Here is a 23,275-nt window from a genome sequence, read left to right on the forward strand (position 1 = left end):
TTATTGAATTGCTTTCTTTGCTCATATACCAGTAAGACCCAAATTTACACGCAATTCTACTTACTAAATATTGGCCAGTATGTGAAGAAATGGTGAGAAGGCCAGATCGGGACTGACTAAAAACTTCTGAAAGATTTAGAAGGTTAAGTAGTACAGGCAAATAGATTAGGGGGGAAAACTTAGACTGGAAGATGGGGTTTGAGGCATCCATGAAATAAGGGCTAGGTATCTATCAGTGACGAAAACCTGAAAGGCCTCAAAGCTACCACATGTATCTCCACTCACACTCCAGACTGTGTTAAGAAACTGTCCTCAATATTCCCAGCACCTGACACATACAGAGTTAATACTTGACTCCCTGCCTGATTATACCAGAGACTCACCTCTTGCTTAAACTCTCTGCCTCAGGTAAGTTTTCCTTTTCCTGTAGCACATTATTCCTTTCTGTTGAGAGAAGTTTTTAAAAAAATAATTACATTACATTATGAAGTAAATTTGTGGTTCCTAATCAAACTCTATTTAACACTTCCAAGGTAATACATGCTGACTGATGACTATTAGCTAGTAGGTAGTTTAGTTGTCAATATTACTTGATTTCTACAATTTTTACTGTTAAAAACTGTAGTCAAATTAAGGGTACGAGCAAAGCTGGAAAACTGAGGGAAGGTATCTGTGGTTCAAGGGAATTCTCTATTCAGATTTCTTTAAGACAAAACTGAAAACTATAGATGATGCATATGTAATAGATCTAGGCAGCAGACATCTCAAAGAAATGGTGTAGACCTTCCTCTAAAACAAGCAATCAAAGTATCTAGACTCTGTGACTTTCCACTTTAACTAACTAACCACCAATTCTAGTTCTGCTTCTAAAGCACCTACAAAATAATTAGGTCTGTCAAACTATGATATAGTTTTATATTTATTCATAAGATGGAAAAAAAGTTGCAGGGGAATGTGAAGTCAGTACTGAAAACGGTAAGCATCTATGAAATATGCTGCAATGGCAACACGAAAAATCACTTTACTTGTTAGAAAAGACACACTTAAATAGCTTCTGACTCATTCTACCTTCTGTATCTTGCCTCTGGCCAAGAGTTTGTTGGAACTTTATAAACGATCCCCTCCTCTCATTCCCCAACCCTCCTCCCCCAATCACTCTTCTATCATAAACACTATTTGTTACTAACTAGGGGCAAGGACCTGGACTCCCCTTACCTTCTACCAGGGCAGCTCAAGGGACAGAGAATGTTCAGAAGTTTATGTGACCAAATATCTACAGTCAACTATTAACTGCAACACCTTTTGGGTTATTCTGTCACATGTCAGAGAAGCCAGAGACAAAATTGCATGGCCAAACTGCAGAGAGACATTAATATACATTACCTTACTTTCATTCGATATGCTTTTGGTGCCATTTTTCCACCACAGGTTCTAGCAAAGGACCCAAGGTATTAGTGATATTTTAACAGTGAATACAACCAAATAGCACATGCCTGCTGGTTTGCAAGTGGGGGTAATGCAAGATGTATAGCTGGTCACCTATTAAGTCTTAAAATTTAGGAGGATTAAACTTAAAAACTAGAATATGAAAAATACCGACAACTGCAGTGTATTTGATAAGGCAAGTATTTGGTAAGGCAAGTATTTGATTCCCATTCTTACCCATCATACCTCTTTCCACAATTCCCTGCAATAAACCACAGCTTTTAATTTAGAGCGTATCTTGAGAAAAACCCTACACTGAAAACTTGGATCAAGGCAGAGCCTACTAATAAGTATCAGACCTGGTGCGGTGGCTCACGCCTGGAACCCCAGCACTTTGGGAGGCTGAGGCAGGCAGGTGGATTGCTTGAGATCAGGAGTTCAAGACCAGCCTGGGCAACATGGAGAAACCCTGTCTCTACCCAAGACAAAACCATTAAAACTTGGGTATCTTATGTTTAAGAATTGCAGTATCCATGAGTTAAGAAGGCACGTGTCATTAGTGACTGAATAACTAGTTTTCTTAAAGCTGGGTCTGGAAGCAATATGTTCGGAACATGGGATTTTAGGATAAGTAACTACAATCCCTCAGTACTTCATTTCATAAATTGAGTAAACGATACAAATGCCCTATAGCCTTTTAGGGCAGGTGATGATGTTCGTGAACATGCTAACAAAGCTATGAAAAATACAAACGTAAATAATACTGAGATCTATTTTTGGTCCTTCAGCTTCTGACCAAAAGATGGTGAAACTCTTTTCAACATCTGGCACTATGCATCAAGAAAACTTCTTTCTCCTTGACATCTCCTGCTTCGGCCTCCCAAGCAGCTGGGACTACAGGCATGCGCCACTACGCCCATCTAATTTTTGTACTTTTAGTAGAGACGGGGCTTCACCATATTGGCCAGGCTGGTCTTGAACTCCTGACCTCAGGTGATCGGCCCACGTCAGCCTCCGAAAGAGCTGGGATTACAGGCATGAGCCACCACACCCAGTGGATAGATTTGTTTTCAATATGAGTTTGGCTACCTCAGAACAGGAGCCATGACTGCCACTGACAATAGTTACTTTAGTTGAATAATTTTCAGAGTTCTTCAAAGCAAGAAGTCAAGGCTTTGGATGATAATCCTTTTCTAGAGTATAATGTACTTTTTTTGAGACAGAGTTTCACTCTTTCGCCCAGGCTGGAGTGAAGTGGCATGATCTCGGTTCACTGCAACCTCCGACTCCTGCCCTGGGTTCAAGCAATTCTCCTGTCTCGCTTCTCAAGTAGCTGGTATTATAGGCACCTGCCACCAGGCCCAGCTAAATTTGTATTTTTAGTAGAGATGGGGTTTTGCCATGTTGGCCAGGCTGGTCTCAAATTGCTGACCTCAGGTGATCCACCTGCCTTGGCCTCCCAAAGTGTTACGATTACAGGCATGAGCCACTGCTCCCGGCCGTATAATGTACTTTTTGTTTTTTTGTATTTTTAGTAGAGATGGGGTTTCACCATGTTGCCCAGGCTGATCTCGTACTCCTGAGATCAGGCAATTCACCCACCTCGGCCTCCCAAAGTGCTAGGATTATAGGCGTGAGTCACTGTGACCGGCCAGTACTCTTGACCACTATTTTTAATACATGACAAACCCTCTTTTAGGAAATGATTAGAAGCTCCAAGAATCATTATTTAGAGAATACTTTATTAGTTTCTGTAATCAAACCCATGTAGATAAGACCTTACATATTTAATACAGTGCGTCACCCCTGTACAAATGGAAAAAATTAAGTTTAACGTTTCTAGACCAATATGGCTGTTAATTTCTGTACAATGCCAACTCAACACAGTAAACTGGGATACTTTTTCCAAAGTTGACAGCACAGCTAAAGTTTCCAAAAATTCAAATTATATATATATATGTATATATATATATATTTATATAAAAAGACCAATAGCAGTATGTTATGCATCAATAGCAGCAACAGCTTTTCCAGGTTCTGCAGTCATCTGAATAAAATTATAGAGACATCCAGCACACTCCATTTAAAAAAAAGGGGGGGGGGAAGGTAAAAAACAAAACCCCAGAAAATTGCAAAGTTCTGTTACTGTTGTGGTACCTGGCACCATTTTTTAAAATTAGCTTCTGAATCATCATCTGGAAATAAAACATTCTAGAATAACATCATTAAAAACAGCTCTGATAAAGCACGGTCACTACTACGTATCATAAAGCAGGTACAAGATATTTTACATTCACAGAGGTATGATACAGTACTGTCCTATATCTATAATACTAGAGGATACAATTAAAAAGGCATTATTTGAGACTTGATTCTACTTTTCCAGCAGAGGGCCCAAAGGATGGCATGACACAGCTCTGTAAAGAAATGCACCTTCTTAGGATTTCCTTTAATTAGTGGCACAGTTCTAGGTACTCACTGTTCTTCATAAACACCAGCTAAAAACTGGTTTTAAAAAAAAAAAAAAGAAAAAAGAAAAAAAGAAAAAAAACCCAGAACCATGGGATTCATACAAAGATGACTGAGTGGGGCAAGGAAGACTCAACCTAACTAGCATTTTACCAAATCTGTCATGTTTGAATGGTGAGAGCTCCATGGAAGAAAGGAGATGCTAAGTAGCGCTTTAAAGCTTCGGACCACAACCAAAACAGCATCATTTCAAACAGAAGCAGTAGCCAAACACTGCTCACTGTGATATGGTTCAAGGATGCTCATATCAGTATTTAATCATCTGCTCATTCATCCAGGAAGAAGGGGAGATCAGTTACTACTGTACTTTGATTGTGTTCGACTCAATCACCATGTTATAAAAATAGCAAGCTGCCATAATAAAAAATAAGGCTCCTCTATCCAGCACCAGTTATCTTCAGTTCTTCACCTCCAAGCCTACAAATGCCATAACCATATCCAAAGAACATAAGGGAGCAAAAAAACCGCATCTGATGTATTAGCTGGGACCATCACACTGTTCAGGCTGAGCTATTCCTCTGCTGTGTTATTTTCCTTATATTTTTGGTGTTTCATCTAATCATAAGGATTTTTAGGTCTAAATTATATGCACTCAAAAAAATGGGTGCATATATTTATATATAAATTCTGACTGAAGATGTGTGGCCATCAACCGAGCGCATGTTATATAGTAGGTACAAGCTTGCAAAGCCTCATTTTTACTGGTACAGCAGCTATGTGTCAGTGTAAATTGCTCCTATGTCCCTTGTATATCTCCAAGCTCTGAACAGGATAATGTCACAGACCATTTTGCCCCTTTGGCTGCTGGCATTATCTGATTTAATTCTCCATGTTTTCCCTCCCCCCACCCCCAATCCCCTGCAATAAACCATAGCCTTTAAGATTTTGTTTCTTCGGTTTTGATCGCCTGAGGTTTGATTGGTCCAGTTCTAACAGGTTTGGTGGCTATGGAGGGTGCAGGGGGTGGCTTTTCTTCTACTTTTTCCTGACAGACACCAGGAGGGTCGGTCAGTGTTTCAGGAGGTTTACTTGAATCACTGTCCACTTTCTGGGCTTTGCCTCCTATCTGTTTGCTCTGTTGCTGTTCAGAGAAGAACCGTTGCGTGGACTGAAGAACCTCTGCTCTCTGCTTTGCCTTAAAAAATAAGAAAGAATAACTGAAAATACTGCAGCATTACCAAAGCCTGTCAAATCAATCTTGGTTCAAATTCTTTTACCAATCACAAATCAGTTTTCCCCACACTGGTTTGGCCAAAGCCAAAAGGTACCTCATTGATCTTTGAGCTTTTAATGCATAGATTTCTTCCTATTTTTGAAATATTCCATGTGATTAAAAAAAAAAAAAAAAGGAAACCACAGGACCACCTCCCACCACCTTTTCAAGGTTTGCCCTCTCATAAAATAATAAAATATAAATTGCTGCTGATTTGTATCTTCTCTGGAACAATAAGCTTATTGATATTACATTTTATTTAGGGAACCTGTTTGCAAATCTGAAAACATACATGTAACACTTAAAACTTCTAGTTATCAATATGTGGTCTACAATAAAATGAAAAGGAAGCACTTATATTGTGGCATTACCAACACCTAGGACCAAATGTCTTGTGGCTGAGTCCTCTTCCCACAGCTCTCTTCTGCAGGGGAAGAGCATCAGAAATTAGTAACTACGACTTCACTTGATCACTAAGTTCTGATAGCTCCTACCACATTCTGAGCTGGTAAATAATTTCTTAGTTTTGACTATGTGCCCCCAAAAATATACTTACGTCAATCTGTAAATTTTACCACTGTAACATTCACAATTAAAACTTAACTTTCCATCCTTCTTGCATATAAAAAAAAAAAATGCTTCATGTTCTACAGGTAACCTGTACTATCCAAAGATCTGAAGCAATTTTCAAGAAGCTTGTACCCTTTCCCACCCCATTACGATTATAAAGCTCTAATGTTATTTCCAACATGGGAATATGTGAAAATCAAGGGCCAAGGAGCCAGAAGCAGAACTGGAATCCAAGGCCAAATAACTTCCGAAGATTTTTACTCACACTGGTATTTCTAATTATAACAAACAGATGGAAATCCTAGGCATACAGCCTTAATAAAAGTAGATAATTATTTAATAAAAGTTTTGCTGCTGGGTAGTCTTTAGGGATTACTCAGGATCAGAAACACTAGGGATGTCGCCCCCAGAAACTTTAATCAATCAATCCATCAATCAAATTTTCGAATAGGATTATCATAAACATGTTTCTAATTCAGAGTAAAGCATTACTATGCACATTTCCCTGTTTGAAAGCGGTAAGCTTTTCTTTCTTCTAGTCTGATCTCATGACATATATAGTGATAAAACAGGCAAAATTACTAAGATCCCTGAAAGTCAAGCCTAAAGTAAATATAGAAATAAATGGATTCAACTGGCTGTACTGGCAGACATGTAAGGTTTATGCTACAAAACTGTCCCCACACAGACTCCTAAAGGCACTCTTTCTGCATTAGCAAACCCCATGTTTATCAGTGCCTTTCATCATGAAGGATCCCAAAGTGCTTTTCTGAGTTCTTCATCTAAACTGCACAATCCACTGTGGAATACAGCCACCTCATGTGGTGGGCCAAAAAGGCTATGAAAACAGTTTGAGAAGAAAACTGTACTTCGATGACTCATAATGGAAAAAATACCAAGATAGGTAACACATCTTACCCATTCCAGAGTTTTCATATAACCATGATTTATATTTTAAGCTGCTGGGAGGAGGAGAGTCAGGGGAAAGGGGGGAAGAAAATTAAAAAAAAAAAAAAAAAAGAAAATGGGGAAGTCTATAATAATTCATATTACTTCTTTGCTATTCCAAAAAAAATTTTGCATCTAAACTCAGATCTCCCTCAAATATTTATCTGATAACAATTCATTTGGCCACAGTTTAAGACATTAATGCGTTTCCTGACTACAGTTGCAAAAAAAAAGAAAAAGAAACAAAAAGAAAAAAAAGATGAAAGGAATGGGAATGGGGCAAAAAAAAGAAAAAAAAAGGGGGAAATGAATAAAAGTAGTTAGCTTGGTTAAGTCTACTAAGACAATGAATGCCTGGATATACAGTTATGGGTCCAGAGGCATTTTAAGACATGGTTCAGAGACAGATTCTTGATCTGTTGGCTGTTAACACTGTACTAACCTTCATGTCTTGTTCAGCCTTCAACGCAGCCTGGGCCTGATTACCTCTGACTCCAGATAGTGATCCACAAGGACCCCTGGCTACATGTGGCAAACGAGCATGGCTCATGAGGCCTGTGGTCAGCGGAGGAGGCATCTGACTGGCCAGTGCCATTGGTGGCCTCTGAACAGGCGCTGGGAAGGTGTTAGTATGTGGGGCTCTTACCAATGGAGGGACCAGGTTAGGCTGAGAGAGAATCTGAGTGAAAAAAACAAAACATACAACATTGAACTGTTAAAAAAAAAAAAAAAAAAAAAAAAAAGAAAAAAAAAAACTGCCAACTAGACCAGGTTGGCTTATCCCAGAGTAAATCTGTGCCCATCCTACCAGTGAAAGGAAGTGTATGGATTGTGCCACTTCATTAACAAGGACAAAGAATAAACAGGCCATGCTTGGAGAGTTTAACAGAAAAATTAGGCAAAGCATGCTATGGCACTTCAGTTGGTCCTAGTATCTCAGTTGTAAATTCTGAAGGGGGGGATAAAGACTTTTAATTAGGCTATCTTTTTAAAAGGTACAGTTACAGAAAAGGCACACACCTGTAACAAATGTAATCTGAAGATAAATAAAATCAATACTAATTCAATAAATGTTAATTTCTCAGGAACCAGTTCTAGTTTGTGAGAGTTCTTAGTTAGTCCTTTTATATGATCAGCAAGGGGAAGAGAAGCCAATATTTTTATACATATATTAAAACACCTTCTTGGAAATTTTATCTCAATTGCACATAAATATCTTAAAAACAAAAACAAAAACCAACTTTAAACCTAGAAAACTTCAAGCACTGGGACCCTTCGCTGAAAAGTCAACTCCTTAAAAAAAGTTAAAAGGAAAAGGACTCAAATTATCAGAGCTGTGTGGGGAATCTTAAAACTATTTCTCTTGTCTGCTTTAGAACTAAACAATTACTATGTCTGGCTATAAATCGCAGACTATCTTTATAAAATAAATTTATTGTTAAATTCAGAAACTTTTTATTAAAAACTGTACTTAACTGGCTAACATAAGGCAAGATCACAATTTATCCAGATTAGCAACTATTTTTAAGTCAATAATACTCATTTCTTAATTATATCTGCCCACCTGGGGTGCAAACTGTGTAGGAAATGGTTGTGTCATTCTCACAGTGGCAGGGGCTGACTGGAACTGCTTCTGGTAGACAATGCTGTTCATTTTGCTGGACTGGCTGTTCGGACTTGTAGAAGTAGCCCTTGGGAAGAAGCCGTTACTAGTCAGTATAGTAATACCAAGTAAATAATGCTGTTAGATTTTTGCAAACACTGTTCTTAGTATTTTCATCATACTTGGTAGTTGGTAAAAATTACTGTGATGAGTTACCAAAACATTCTGGTAGAAGAGAGACATTGGAGGAGCAGAGGTAAGAAAGGATACCAGTTACCAGTTAAGATTGGCTGGTTTGAAACCAGCTTGGACAATATTTTTTAAAAAATTAGCCAGGTTTGGTGGCATGTGTATGTAGTCCCAGCTACTCAGGAGGCTGAGGCAGGAGGATTGCTTGAGCCCAGGTGTTTGACATTGCAGTGAGTTATAATCATGCCACTGCACTCTAGCCTGGGTAACAGAGTGAGGTTCTGTCTCAAAAAAAAATAAAGGAAAAAAAGATCTGCTCTGTAACAAAAGAATTTACTTAAAATATAGTACAATAAACAAATAATTTAAAAGCTTAACATTTTAGACAAAACTATCAAAAAGAATGTCTTAATAATTCCTTTTCTGCTTGGAAAAGGGATTATGTCACACAGGACTGATAAGTATTTAACAAATAGTGACCAAATTGGAATTTCATAAGCAAATTTAAATGCCCATTTTACCGGAAGGGACTAGATGTTGGTGTGGTGCTTCTACCAGCGATTGGAGGTGTGCCTGGTTTTATATCAATGCCACTTCCAAAGGCTTTTAGTTCCATTTCAGACATCTGAGGAAAAGCATAAAATAAACTTAACATTTCTTTAATTCCATAAGCTAAGTGCTGTGTTTACATGTCCTATATGTGAAGACGTAATCTAGGAAAGGGCAAAAAACCTTAGTACAAAACTCCTATAGTCTTATTATGGAATTACCAGACCAAAGAGACTTGTAATAAAATAAGCCCAAGAGACACTATAAATCCAATTCTTCCAACAAATTTGTGAATTCTTTGTTATTAGGTAAAAACTAGATGGGGCCAAACACATGAAAAGTAAACAGATAAAATGTAAATACACTGGGGTTTGAGATTTGTTTTGCAGGGTGGTAAGAACCGACACATTTTAGTTTTTTAGATAACACAAATGTATAGATCTGAACACACTACCTTAAATTCTCAAACAACCTGTGCAAATGTCTCTTTACTTACTTTTCCTGTGGTTGCAATCATGCTATGCTGTGTTCCAGCAGGAATTAATCCTCTGAAAGGCTGGCTTACTTGTGCAGGACGGCTCAGACTCTGAGCCTGTGCTTGGGGAGTGGTATGCTGTAATGGGGGCTGAAGAGTCTGAGGCAAAGCAATTAGAGGTTGCCCTGTAGATCCAAAATTAGGCAAGGAAAGCTGGGATGCTGGTAAAGGTACTGTAACCTAGAAAATAAGTAAAGAGAAACTGAAGCAATTTGTTTCTGTTTACTGCAGACATACTCATACAACTATACACAACTCTTCAAATACTTTTGAGTAAGATTTAAAATAGAACACATCGGCTGGGTATGGTGGCTCATGCCTGTAATCCCAGCACTTCGGAAGGCCAAGGGGGGCAGATCACGAGGTCAAGAGATCGAGACCATCCTGGCCAACATGGTAAAACCCCATCTCTACTAAAAAAAAAAAACCATACAAAAATTAGCTGGGCGTGGTGGTGTGTACCTGTAGTCCCAGCTACTTGGGAGGCTGAGGCATGAGAATTGCTTGAACCCAGGAGGCAGAGGTTGCAGTGAGCCAAGAGCGCACCACTGCACTCCAGACTGGCGACAGAGCAAGACTCCGTCTCAAAATATAAAAAATAAAATAAAATAAATAAATATAACACATCCATCTACTAATATATTTCACATATTTCTTTTGCTTAGTGACTACAAGTTGAGTATCTCTAATCTGAAAATCAAAATCCAAAATGCTCCAAAGCTTTCTGAGAGGCTGATATGACACCACAAGTAGAGAATCTGACACCAAGTCCAGGCACGGTGGCTCACGCCTGTAATCCCAGCACTTTGGGAGGCCAAGGTGGGTGGATCACTTGAGGTCAGGGGTTTGAGACCAGCCTGGTCAACATGCGGAAACCCTGTTTCTACAAAAATAAATAAATAAATACAAAAATTAGCCAGGCATGGTGGTGGGCGCCTGTAATCCCAGCTACTCGGGAGGCTGAGGCATGAGAATCATTTGAACCCAGGAGATGGAGGTTGTAGTGAGCTGAGATCGTACCACTGCACTCCAGCCTGGGTAAGGGAGACTCAGTCTCAAAAAAAAAAAAAAAAAAGAATTCAACACCCTACCTCATGTGACAGATCAGTCGAAGTGCGGTCAGAACTTTGTTTCATGCATAAAGTTATTTAAAATGTTGCTTAAAATTACCTTCAGGTTATATGTATAAGGTATATATGAAACAGGAATTTCAGGTTTAGACAGGCCCCACATCCCAAGACACCTCATTATGTATACGCAAACATTAAAAAAAAAAAAAAAAATCCGAGACACTCCTGGTCCCAAGCATTTAGGTAAGAGACACTCAACCCTCAACCACATCTCCATTCTTCTATTAAAGGTACAACGTAGTTTAGTTAATGCTACTTGTAGTGAAGAAAATAGAAAGTGAAAGAATTAGAACTATCTTTGAATTTATCCACAGGACATGTCAAATAATCACAAAGTACATGGGGACACAATATAAGTAGTATTCACAAGTTTCCAAACAGATATTTTATATAATGTTTTCAAGGCTGGTCAAAATGAGCTATGAGAAGAACAAGAATCTCTGTTTTCATATAAACACTGCATTTAATCTGAATGTCAATAAGATATTCCCGAATTATCACTCCCTAAAATAGCAAACAAAAACAGTTATAAGAAAATGACTAATGACTTGTTCCCCCACCAGCCCTCCACCACTTTTAAAGAATAAGCTAATGAAATTATTAGAGGAGATAGTTTTAAATGCACCATACACTTTTCACTGAAAATTATTATTGCATTCATACACTTAAGAAAGTATTTGCCATTTATACTCGATCACACTCTGCCACACTGTTGTATGTATGCTAACCTGTCAGATGGGTCTTTGGGAGGCTTCTCCCTAGCACTAATGGGTAAGCCACCTAAATCACACTTACATGTAACTATATCCTGGACAATGGTTTTCAAAGTTTTATATTCATGGAATCCTTTGTTAAAATAGAATAAATAATTACACGGAAACCTAGCAGCCAGGTGTGGTGGCTCAAGCCTGTAATCCCAACGCTTTGGAAGGCCGAGGCAGGTGCATTGCTTGAGCCTAGGAGTTCAAGATCAGCCTAGGGCAACGTGGCAAAACCTTGTCTCTACAAAAAATACGAAGAAAAATTAGCCAGGCATGATGGCATGAGCCTGTAGTCCCAGCTGCACAGGAGGCTGAGGTGAGAGGATTGCTTGAGCCTGGGAGGTGGGCTGCAATGAGCCATGATCACATCCACTCTGGCGTGGGTGACAGAAAAAAAATAAAACCCCCCAAACCAACAAAAAACCTAGAAGATGTAAAAATACAGGAATGACTGAAGTAGGGGGTGATGGTGGTGAGAAGAGGGGTGTCATGAACCTGAAACCCCTTCTATGTGGACCCAATGGAATTCTTTATGACATCTCAGTGAACAGTTTAATGACCACTCCTCCATCTTTCCTTCATGGTTCAATTTAAATTCCCAAACAATCACAAAAGCAATAAAATTAGTAATAAAGAAAATTGAGGAAATTTACCATGCCATAGTTTACCTGCTGGAGAGCACTTGGTGACTGGGCAGTGTTATAAAAATTTGTCTGACCAGGCTGTTGTACTTGTCCAGAATAAAGATTTGAAGCCTGGGTAAGATTTGCTCTAGCCTAGAAAAAATTTTGTAAGAAAACATGAGTAAAACTGAAAAAAATTTCAAATTCAGAGACGGAGATTATGACTTCAAAGCAATGTCTAGCAATTTTTAGTATCAGATAAAATGAAAGGACTTTGTTTTTTTCATTGCATCTTTTAACATGTTTTCTTTTAAAAATGTTTCCTTAAAATGATCTGTGGCATAGGAATACAATGAGTGTGCACTGTTCTAGTCCCCTGACTTACCTGGAGAAGATGTGTGTCAATCAGCTGGGAACCTCCTAGTCCTGATGCCTGCCCCAGTTGATGTTCATACAATATGGGAATAGGCTGGGTATTTGATGTTTGCTGAAAGGCAAGACCAGATTGTGCCTTGGCAAGTTCTTGGTGTTGGACAGTTGGAAAGTTGTGAATAGCAGTCCCAGAAAGGACCACAGATGGTTGGGATAAACTGCTTTGCATAAAAGCTGGCTGAGATCTACATAAGGATTAAAGAGAAAATATTGTTAGAATCTCATCTGTAATCTGAAAATCTTAACAATGCAAATCCCAAATGACCCAATACAGTCATGTGCTACATGACATTTCAATCAATAGAACACATATATATTGATGGTCCCATAAGATTATAAGGAAGCTGAAAAATTCCTATCACCTAGTGACATCATAGCTGTTCTAACATCACAGAACATATGACTCAAGTGTTTTTGCTGGTGCTAGTATTAAATATAAACAAACCTACTACAGTCATATAACAGTGCAGTACATAGTTATATACAGTACATAATATCTGATACTGATAAAAAGAATTATGTTACTAGTTTATGTATTTACTATACATTTTGTTACTTTAGAGTGTACTCTTTCTACTTAAAACAAAAAACTATAAAACAGCCTCAGATAGATCCTTTAGCAGGTATTCCAGAAGAAACCATTGTTAACATAGGACATGACAGCTCCGTGTGTGTTTCTGCCCCTGAAGACTTCCCAGTGGGACAGGATGTGGAGGTGAGGTAGATGAGAGTATATTGATGATCCTAGCCCTGTGTGGGCCTAGCCTAATGTGTGTTTGCATCTTAGTTTTTAACAAAAAAGTTTAAAAAAGTTAAAAAAAAAAAAAAAAATTCAAAAAACAGAAAAACGTTAACAAAAGAAAAGGCCAGACTTTGTGGTTCATGCTCACAATCTCAGCACTTTAGGAGGCTGAGGTGAAAGGATTGCTTGAGGCCAGGAGTTTAGACCAGCCTGGGCAAGAGAACAAGACCTCATCTCTACAAAAAAATAAAAAATTAGGTGGGCACGGTAGCAAGTGCCTGTAGTCCTAGCTACTTGGGAAACTGAGGTTGGACAATGGCGTGAGCTCAGGAGTTCGACGTAGTGAGCTGTATGTGTCACTGCACTCCAGCCTGGGTGACACAGACCTTGTCTCAAAAAACAAACAAAAAAACAACAAAAAAAAGAAAATATTTTTGTGCTGATGTACAACTGTTTGTGTTGTAAGCTAAATGTTATTACAAGAGTCAAAAAATTACAGTAAGTTGAGGTTGATTTATTAAAGAAAAATTTGTTCTTACAAATATAGTGTACCCACAGTGTACAGTGTTTATAGACTCCACAGTAGTGTACAGTAATATCACTCGCCACTCACTCACTGACTTACCTAGAGCAACTTTCAGTCCTGCAAGCCCCATTCATGGTAAGTGTGCTATACATGGTAAGTACCATTTTTAATCTTGTATGCTATCTTTTTATTGTACTTTTTCTGTTTAGATTGTTTAGATTTCTACGTTTAGACACAAATATTTACCACTGTGTTACAACTGCCTACAAAATACTAAGTACAGTAAAATGCTGCATGCATTTATAGCCTAATTAGACACAATAGGCTGTACTCTATAATAGCCTAGGTGTGGAGCTGCAGGCTATACCACCTAGGTTCCTGTAAGTACACTCTATGATGTTTGAAAAAGGATGCATACTTCAGAATGTTTCCCCATCACTGACACTTGGCTGCACTCTAATTAGCTCAGAAATCAAGAAAAGAGGCAGAGAATACAGACTGTGTCTAAAGCAACTTATTTCAAGATTTAAAGCCCTGTATACAAGGAAGCGTCACATGTAAAAGTCCTGTGAAAAGGCCTGTTCTCCCTGAGAAGTGGATTGCTCTCTCCTTTCGAATAGTGAGAATAATTCTCTTTTTGTGTTCAACACAAAGTTGAGAACAAAATCTCTTTTTCTCTTTGGCAACTTTCTAATTTATAGCACCAATAGCCCCAACTTTTCTTATTTGTATTTCATTACTTCCCCACATATATTTTTAATATAAATGGCCTAGCCTCAAGATCTTTATGGAATAAAGCACAGTAATAGCTCACGTCAGAATTACCCACAAAGATCAAGCAAGCAAACAAACAAGAACACAAACCAAAATCAAACCAAGCCAAAACACACCCCTCAAAACAAAACCATAATGCCAGAATCTAACTCCAGACTTCCCTATCATCTCTGAGGTGGATGCCTCCAGTCTACACTTTTAAGATGCAGAGATAAAGAATAAGCAACTAAATCAAAAGTAGTGGGTTAAAGAACATTATGCTTTGTTGTTTTATTAAAACTGACCTATGTGGCAGGAACAAAATCCACTAAGAAAGAATGCTAGTCGGAGCAAGATGGCCGAATAGGAGCGGCTCCAGTCTTCAACTCCCAGCGCCAGCGACACAGAAGACCGGTGATTTCGGCATTTTCAACTGAGGTACTGGGTTCATCTTACTGGGGAGTGCCGGAAGATCGGTACTGGTCAGCTGCTGCAGCCCGACCAGCGAGAGCTGAAGCAGGGCGAGGCATTGCCTCACCTGGGAAGCGCAAGGGGGAAGGGAATCCCTTTTCCTAGCCAGGGGAACTGAGACACACAACACCTGGAGAATCGGGTAACTCCCACCCCAATACTGCGCTTTGAGCAAACAGGCACACCAGGAGATCATATCCCACACCTGGCCGGGAGGGTCCCACACCCACGGAGCCTCCCTCATTGCTATCACAGCAGTCTGTGATCTACCGGCAAGGCAGCAGCGAGGCTGGGGGAGGGGCGCCCGCCATTGCTCAGGCTTAAGTAGGTAAACAAAGCTGCTGGGAAGCTCGAACTGGGTGGAGCTCACAGCAGCTCAAGGAAACCTGCCTGTCTCTGTAGACTCCACCTCTGGGGGCAGGGCACAGTAAACAATAACAAAGCAGCAGATACCTCTGCAGACCCAAACGACTCTGTCTGACAGCTTTGAAGAGAGCAGTGGATCTCCCAACACGGAGGTTGAGATCTGAGAAGGGACAGACTCCCTGCTCAAGCGGGTCCCTGACCCCTGAGTAGCCTAACTGGGAGACATCCCCCACTAGGGGCAGTCTGACACCCCACACCTCACAGGGTGGAGTACACCCCTGAGAGGAAGCTTCCAAAGCAAGAATCAGACAGGTACACTTGCTGTTCAGAAATATTCTATCTTCTGCAGTCTCTGCTGCTGATACCCAGGCAAACAGGGTCTGGAGTGGACCTCAAGCAATCTCCAACAGACCTACAGCTGAGGGTCCTGACTGTTAGAAGGAAAACTATCAAACAGGAAGGAGACCTACACCAAAACCCCATCAGTACATCACCATCATCAAAGACCAGAGGCAGATAAAACCACAAAGATGGGGAAAAAGCAGGGCAGAAAAGCTGGAAATTCAAAAAACAAGAGCGCATCTCCCCTGGCAAAGGAGCGCAGCTCATCGCCAGCAACGGATCAAAGGTGGACGGAGAATGACTTTGACGAGATGAGAGAAGAAGGCTTCAGTCCATCAAATTTCTCAGAGCTAAAGGAGGAATTACGTACCCAGCGCAAAGAAACTAAAAATCTTGAAAAAAAAGTGGAAGAATTGACGGCTAGACTAATTAATGCAGAGAAGGTCATAAACGAAATGAAAGAGATGAAAAGCATGACACGAGAAATACGTGACAAATGCACAAGCTTCAGTAACCGACTCGATCAACTGGAAGAAAGAGTATCAGCGATTGAGGATCAAATGAATGAAATGAAGCGAGAAGAGAAACCAAAAGAAAAAAGAAGAAAAAGAAATGAACAAAGCCTGCAAGAAGTATGGGATTATGTAAAAAGACCAAATCTACGTCTGATTGGGGTGCCTGAAAGTGAGGGGGAAAATGGAACCAAGTTGGAAAACACTCTTCAGGATATCATCCAGGAGAACTTCCCCAACCTAGTAGGGCAGGCCAACATTCAAATCCAGGAAATACAGAGAACGCCACAAAGATACTCCTCGAGAAGAGCAACTCCAAGACACATAATTGCCAGATTCACCAAAGTTGAAATGAAGGAAAAAATCTTAAGGGCAGCCAGAGAGAAAGGTCGGGTTACCCACAAAGGGAAGCCCATCAGACTCACAGCAGATCTCTCGGCAGAAACTCTCCAAGCCAGAAGAGAGTGGGGGCCAATATTCAACATTCTTAAAGAAAAGAATTTTAAACCCAGAATTTCATATCCAGCCAAACTAAGTTTCATAAGTGAAGGAGAAATAAAATCCTTTACAGATAAGCAAATGCATAGAGATTTTGTCACCACTAGGCCTGCCTTACAAGAGACCCTGAAGGAAGTACTAAACATGGAAAGGAACAACCGGTACCAGCCATCTCAAAAACATGCCAAAATGTAAAGACCATCGAGGCTAGGAAGAAACTATATCAACTAATGAGCAAAATTACCAGTTAATATCATAATGGCAGGATCAAGTTCACACATAACAATCTTAACCTTAAATGTAAATGGACTAAATGCTCCAATTAAGAGACACAGACTGGCAAACTGGATAAAGAGTCAAGACCCATCAGTCTGCTGTATTCAGGAGACCCATCTCACACGCAGAGACATACATAGGCTCAAAATAAAGGGATGGAGGAAGATTTACCAAGCAAATGGAGAACAAAAAAAAGCAGGGGTTGCAATACTAGTCTCTGATAAAACAGACTTTAAACCATCAAAGATCAAAAGAGACAAAGAAGGCCATTACATAATGGTAAAGGGATCAATTCAACAGGAAGAGCTAACTATCCTAAATATATATGCACCCAATACAGGAGCACCCAGATTCATAAAGCAAGTCCTTAGAGACTTACAAAGAGACTTAGACTCCCATACAATAATAATGGGAGACTTCAACACTCCACTGTCAACATTAGACAGATCAACGAGACAGAAAGTTAACAAGGATATCCAGGAATTGAACTCATCTCTGCAGCAAGCAGACCTAATAGACATCTATAGAACTCTCCACCCCAAATCAACAGAATATACATTCTTCTCAGCACCACATCGTACTTATTCCAAAATTGACCACGTAATTGGAAGTAAAGCACTCCTCAGCAAATGTACAAGAACAGAAATTATTACAAACTGTCTCTCAGACCACAGTGCAATCAAACTAGAACTCAGGACTAAGAAACTCAATCAAAACCGCTCAACTACATGGAAACTGAACAACCTGCTCCTGAATGACTACTGGGTACATCACGAAATGAAGGCAGAAATAAAGATGTTCTTTGAAACCAATGAGAACAAAGATACAACATACCAGAATCTCTGGGACACATTTAAAGCAGTGTGTAGAGGGAAATTTATAGCACTAAATGCCCACAAGAGAAAGCAGGAAAGATCTAAAATTGACACTCTAACATCGCAATTAAAAGAATTAGAGAAGCAAGAGCAAACACATTCGAAAGCTAGCAGAAGGCTAGAAATAACTAAGATCAGAGCAGAACTGAAGGAGATAGAGACACAAAAAAACCCTCCAAAAAATCAATGAATCCAGGAGTTGGTTTTTTGAAAAGATCAACAAAATTGACAGACCACTAGCAAGACTAATAAAGAAGAAAAGAGAGAAGAATCAAATCGACGCAATTAAAAATGATAAAGGGGATATCACCACCGACCCCACAGAAATACAAACTACCATCAGAGAATACTATAAACACCTCTACGCAAATAAACTGGAAAATCTAGAAGAAATGGATAATTTCCTGGACACTTACACTCTTCCAAGACTAAACCAGGAAGAAGTTGAATCCCTGAATAGACCAATAGCAGGCTCTGAAATTGAGGCAACAATTAATAGCCTACCAACCAAAAAAAGTCCAGGACCAGATGGATTCACAGCTGAATTCTACCAGAGGTACAAGGAGGAGTTGGTACCATTCCTTCTGAAACTATTCCAATCAATAGAAAAAGAGGGAATCCTCCCTAACTCATTTTATGAGGCCAACATCATCCTGATACCAAAGCCTGGCAGAGATACAACAAAAAAAGAGAATTTTAGACCAATATCCCTGATGAACATCGATGCAAAAATCCTCAATAAAATACTGGCAAACCGGATTCAGCAACACATCAAAAAGCTTATCCACCATGATCAAGTGGGCTTCATCCCTGGGATGCAAGGCTGGTTCAACATTCGCAAATCAATAAACATAATCCAGCATATAAACAGAACCAAAGACAAGAACCACATGGTTATCTCAATAGATGCAGAAAAGGCTTTTGACAAAATTCAACAGCCCTTTATGCTAAAAACGCTCAATAAATTCGGTATTGATGGAACGCACCTCAAAATAATAAGAGCTATTTATGACAAACCCACAGCCAATATCATACTAAATGGGCAAAAACTGGAAAAATTCCCTTTGAAAACTGGCACAAGACAGGGATGCCCTCTCTCACCACTCCTATTCAACATAGTGTTGGAAGTTCTGGCTAGGGCAATTAGGCAAGAGAAAGAAATCAGGGGTATTCAGTTAGGAAAAGAAGAAGTCAAATTGTCCCTGTTTGCAGATGACATGATTGTATATTTAGAAAACCCCATTGTCTCAGCCCAAAATCTCCTTAAGCTGATAAGCAACTTCAGCAAAGTCTCAGGATACAAAATTAATGTGCAAAAATCACAAGCATTCTTATACACCGGTAACAGACAAACAGAGAGCCAAATCATGAATGAACTTCCATTCACAATTGCTTCAAAGAGAATCAAATACCTAGGAATCCAACTTACAAGGGATGTAAAGGACCTCTTCAAGGAGAACTACAAACCACTGCTCACTGAAATAAAAGAGGACACAAACAAATGGAAGAACATACCATGCTCATGGATAGGAAGAATCAATATCGTGAAAATGGCCATACTGCCCAAGGTAATTTATAGATTCAATGCCATCCCCATCAAGCTACCAATGAGTTTCTTCACAGAATTGGAAAAAACTGCTTTAAAGTTCATATGGAACCAAAAAAGAGCCCGCATCTCCAAGACAATCCTAAGTCAAAAGAACAAAGCTGGAGGCATCACGCTACCTGACTTCAAACTATACTACAAGGCTACAGTAACCAAAACAGCATGGTACTGGTACCAAAACAGAGATATAGACCAATGGAACAGAACAGAGTCCTCAGAAATAATACCACACATCTACAGCCATCTGATCTTTGACAAACCTGAGAGAAACAAGAAATGGGGAAAGGATTCCCTATTTAATAAATGGTGCTGGGAAAATTGGCTAGCCATAAGTAGAAAGCTGAAACTGGATCCTTTCCTTACTCCTTATACGAAAATTAATTCAAGATGGATTAGAGACTTAAATGTTAGACCTAATACCATAAAAACCCTAGAGGAAAACCTAGGTAGTACCATTCAGGACATAGGCATGGGCAAAGACTTCATGTCTAAAACACCAAAAGCAACAGCAGCAAAAGCCAAAATTGACAAATGGGATCTCATTAAACTAAAGAGCTTCTGCACAGCAAAAGAAACTACCATCAGAGTGAACAGGCAACCTACAGAATGGGAGAAAATTTTTGCAATCTACTCATCTGACAAAGGGCTAATATCCAGAACCTACAAAGAACTCAAACAAATTTACAAGAAAAAAACAAACAACCCCATCAAAAAGTGGGCAAAGGATATGAATAGACATTTCTCAAAAGAAGACATTCATACAGCCAACAAACACATGAAAAAATGCTCATCATCACTGGCCATCAGAGAAATGCAAATCAAAACCACAATGAGATACCATCTCACACCAGTTAGAATGGCGATCATTCAAAAGTCAGGAAACAACAGGTGCTGGAGAGGATGTGGAGAAATAGGAACACTTTTACACTGTTGGTGGGATTGTAAACTAGTTCAACCATTATGGAAAACAGTATGGCGATTCCTCAAGGATCTAGAACTAGATGTACCATATGACCCAGCCATCCCATTACTGGGTATATACCCAAAGGATTATAAATTATGCTGCTCTAAAGACACATGCACACGTATGTTTATTGCAGCACTATTCACAATAGCAAAGACTTGGAATCAACCCAAATGTCCATCAGTGACAGATTGGATTAAGAAAATGTGGCACATATACACCATGGAATACTATGCAGCCATAAAAAAGGATGAGTTTGTGTCCTTTGTAGGGACATGGATGCAGCTGGAATCCATCATTCTTAGCAAACTATCACAAGAACAGAAAACCAAACACCGCATGTTCTCACTCATAGGTGGGAACTGAACAATGAGATCACTTGGACTCGGGAAGGGGAACATCACACACCGGGGCCTATCATGGGGAGGGGGGAGGGGGGAGGGATTGCATTGGGAGTTATACCTGATGTAAATGACGAGTTGATGGGTGCAGCACACCAACAAGGCACAAGTATACATATGTAACAAACCTGCACGTTATGCACATGTACCCTACAACTTACAGTATAATAATAATAATAAATAAATTTAAAAATAAATAAATAAATAAATAAAAAAAAAAAAAGAAAGAATGCTAGTCTAGGATCATAGCAATCTTTACAATATCTACTTATAATTTATGTTTCAAACACAAGGTAAGAAAATATGAATATACTGTTATAAACTGTCCTGTCTTTGTAGAAGCCAATTCAGAGACTCCCTAATAAATACTATGCTGATTAGGTTAAGTAACAAGCAAGGAATGTTTAGGGATAAAATAACTGCTTTCAAAATCTAAACCTGTACTTTCCAATGTGGTAGCCACTTGCCACAATTACATATGTGTCTTATATTATATTTCTATTGACCAGGTCTGGTCTTAAAAAGTCTGTCTTCTAAGACAATTAGTGAAATGGGGATTACAAATACAGTACATTGCTACTCCACCTCCCATGGCCTGTGGAAGACATTACTAATTAATCACTGTACTCTTTTTCACAGTACTGAAAAGTGGTTGTAAACTTTTCAACAGTGTTTCAAGCAGCCAATACAATTAAAAGGAGACTGGCTTGTGAGGTTAAATCTAGCTGCTATTCCTGTGTCAGAAATTTTCAAGTTTTATTTTTAATATAAATTCCAAGATAATCCCAAATACAAGACTTCCTTTAGCTTCTAGTTGGGGCAAATAGTTTTACTTCTAATGGGAGAAAATAACGAAACTACCTGAGAGTAAGATGAGGAGGGAAGACCTACAACAGCTATATAGGTAACGACACAGGTGTATTAAATTTTACTAAAGTATCTTTAATCAAAAGGTAAAAATAAAAGCCACATTTATGAGGTTTACTAATGACTCAGCTCTCTGTTAAGAAAGTTTCATTAGCTGAACCTGGCTTCTCTAGGAGTATCATTATGGTAATATAAAACATACTGTATTAACTGATGACAAGTTTAATCTGTAAAGTATGGAAATTCTATCTGAACTCACTTCTGAAAACAAATTCCTAAAAACAAATGCACAGACTTCCTAAATCAAGTGTCCTGAATGTAACTTATTTTTCTTTCTGATGATTTAAGGCCACCATTAAGAGGATGGATGACAGCTATGCCATGAGGCACTGCTCCTACTATCTGACTCTTACTCTCACTCTTCTTCCCTCATTAAATTGGAAACCAGAGACACTGAGGGTTGAATCCAGGCTCTGCCACTTTATGTATAACCTTAGGTTAAAACAAAACAAAACAAAACAAAAAGCCCTCACCCTCTTCAAGTCCTAACATCCACATGTTAAATGAGGAGGACTTACCTTCACACAGGTGGCTGTGTGAAGACTAAATTTAGTTAATGTATGTGAAAGGCTGAATAGCTATCATATATAAGGAAAGTTCAAAAAAAAATCAGTTTTCATTATTTCCCTAATTGCAAAGGTAACTTACAGTGCATCTGAGTGAATTTTTGGAAAAAATGCTTTCTTCACTACATAGCATATTTGTCACCATTACTTCCATGCTTTGATATTCTACCCCTCTCTGTTCTGTTATATTCCACCCTGTCCTATACCCCCTAACATAATGTAGTTAACTGCCATGCCTCAGCTCGTACGTAGAGGAGATTCAGATATATATAGTTGTTGGTAGCCAGAAGGCACACAGACTTTTAGGTTCTTTAAGCAGCTATTTTCTATAATTTCTAACAGTTTTGGGGTTGCTGTTGTTCACTACTTCAAAAGGTTTTGAAGGCTGACTTTCTTTAATAAGGTATGGTTGAAATTACCAGAGGCTGAGGTTCATGACATATAATCAACATGCTCAACTAGCCAATGTGGTTTATAGCAGAGTCATCCTAGGTTTTTTTGGGAAGGAACAGTTATGGATTACGGCAAGGAGGATCAGTAGTTACAATGTTTTCAACATCACTACAAAAGTAACTTTTAAAGCATTTACCTATATGGTTGAAGTGAAGAGCTGAACAATTCCTGAGCCTGGGAAACAGCAGGTCCAGCCCCCAAACTCAGTTGGGCTTGATGCTGCCCTTGCAGTGGTGCATAAATAGGGATTGGAATCTGCTGAACTGAAGTTGGCTGCAATGCATTGAAAAAGTATGTAAACATATTATATATCAACATCATACAAATAAATCATTAACAATGGAATATAAAAATTTGAGACATGAAAAGAGTAAGATGAATACTACATATCAGCTCCATTTTAAAACAAAACTGAATGTAAACATCTAAATTTCCCTTTTAACCCACTACTTATTCTACATTGTTAATATTAAGCTCTGGTAAATTGGGG

The 23,275-nt window shown here is 39.0% G+C and overlaps 1 protein-coding gene across 8 annotated transcripts in view; it reads right to left on the minus strand.

Moving 5' to 3' along the window:
• Positions 1-3,147: 3,147 nt before the first annotated feature.
• Positions 3,148-23,275, minus strand: part of PRRC2C (proline rich coiled-coil 2C) — a 35,293-nt gene continuing 15,165 nt past the window's right edge. For 2 of the 8 annotated variants that reach the window (XM_031658652.1, XM_031658644.1), the window contains 7 exons: positions 22,922-23,058; positions 12,461-12,692; positions 12,121-12,228; positions 9,523-9,741; positions 8,999-9,102; positions 8,250-8,376; positions 3,148-5,089 (listed from right to left, as the gene is read on the minus strand). In XM_031658652.1, coding sequence (XP_031514512.1) covers positions 4,832-5,089; positions 8,250-8,376; positions 8,999-9,102; positions 9,523-9,741; positions 12,121-12,228; positions 12,461-12,692; positions 22,922-23,058 — 1,185 coding nt within the window. In that variant the 3' untranslated portion in view covers positions 3,148-4,831. Of the gene's footprint in view, positions 5,090-5,538; positions 5,592-7,127; positions 7,365-8,249; positions 8,377-8,998; positions 9,103-9,522; positions 9,742-12,105; positions 12,229-12,460; positions 12,693-22,921; positions 23,059-23,275 lie in introns of all 8 variants that reach the window. The other 6 variants (XM_031658642.1, XM_031658640.1, XM_031658641.1 and 3 more) reach the window with 6 other exon arrangements.

Source organism: Papio anubis, chromosome 1 (assembly GCF_008728515.1).
Source record: "Papio anubis isolate 15944 chromosome 1, Panubis1.0, whole genome shotgun sequence".
Taxonomy (NCBI): Eukaryota; Metazoa; Chordata; class Mammalia; order Primates; family Cercopithecidae; genus Papio; species Papio anubis.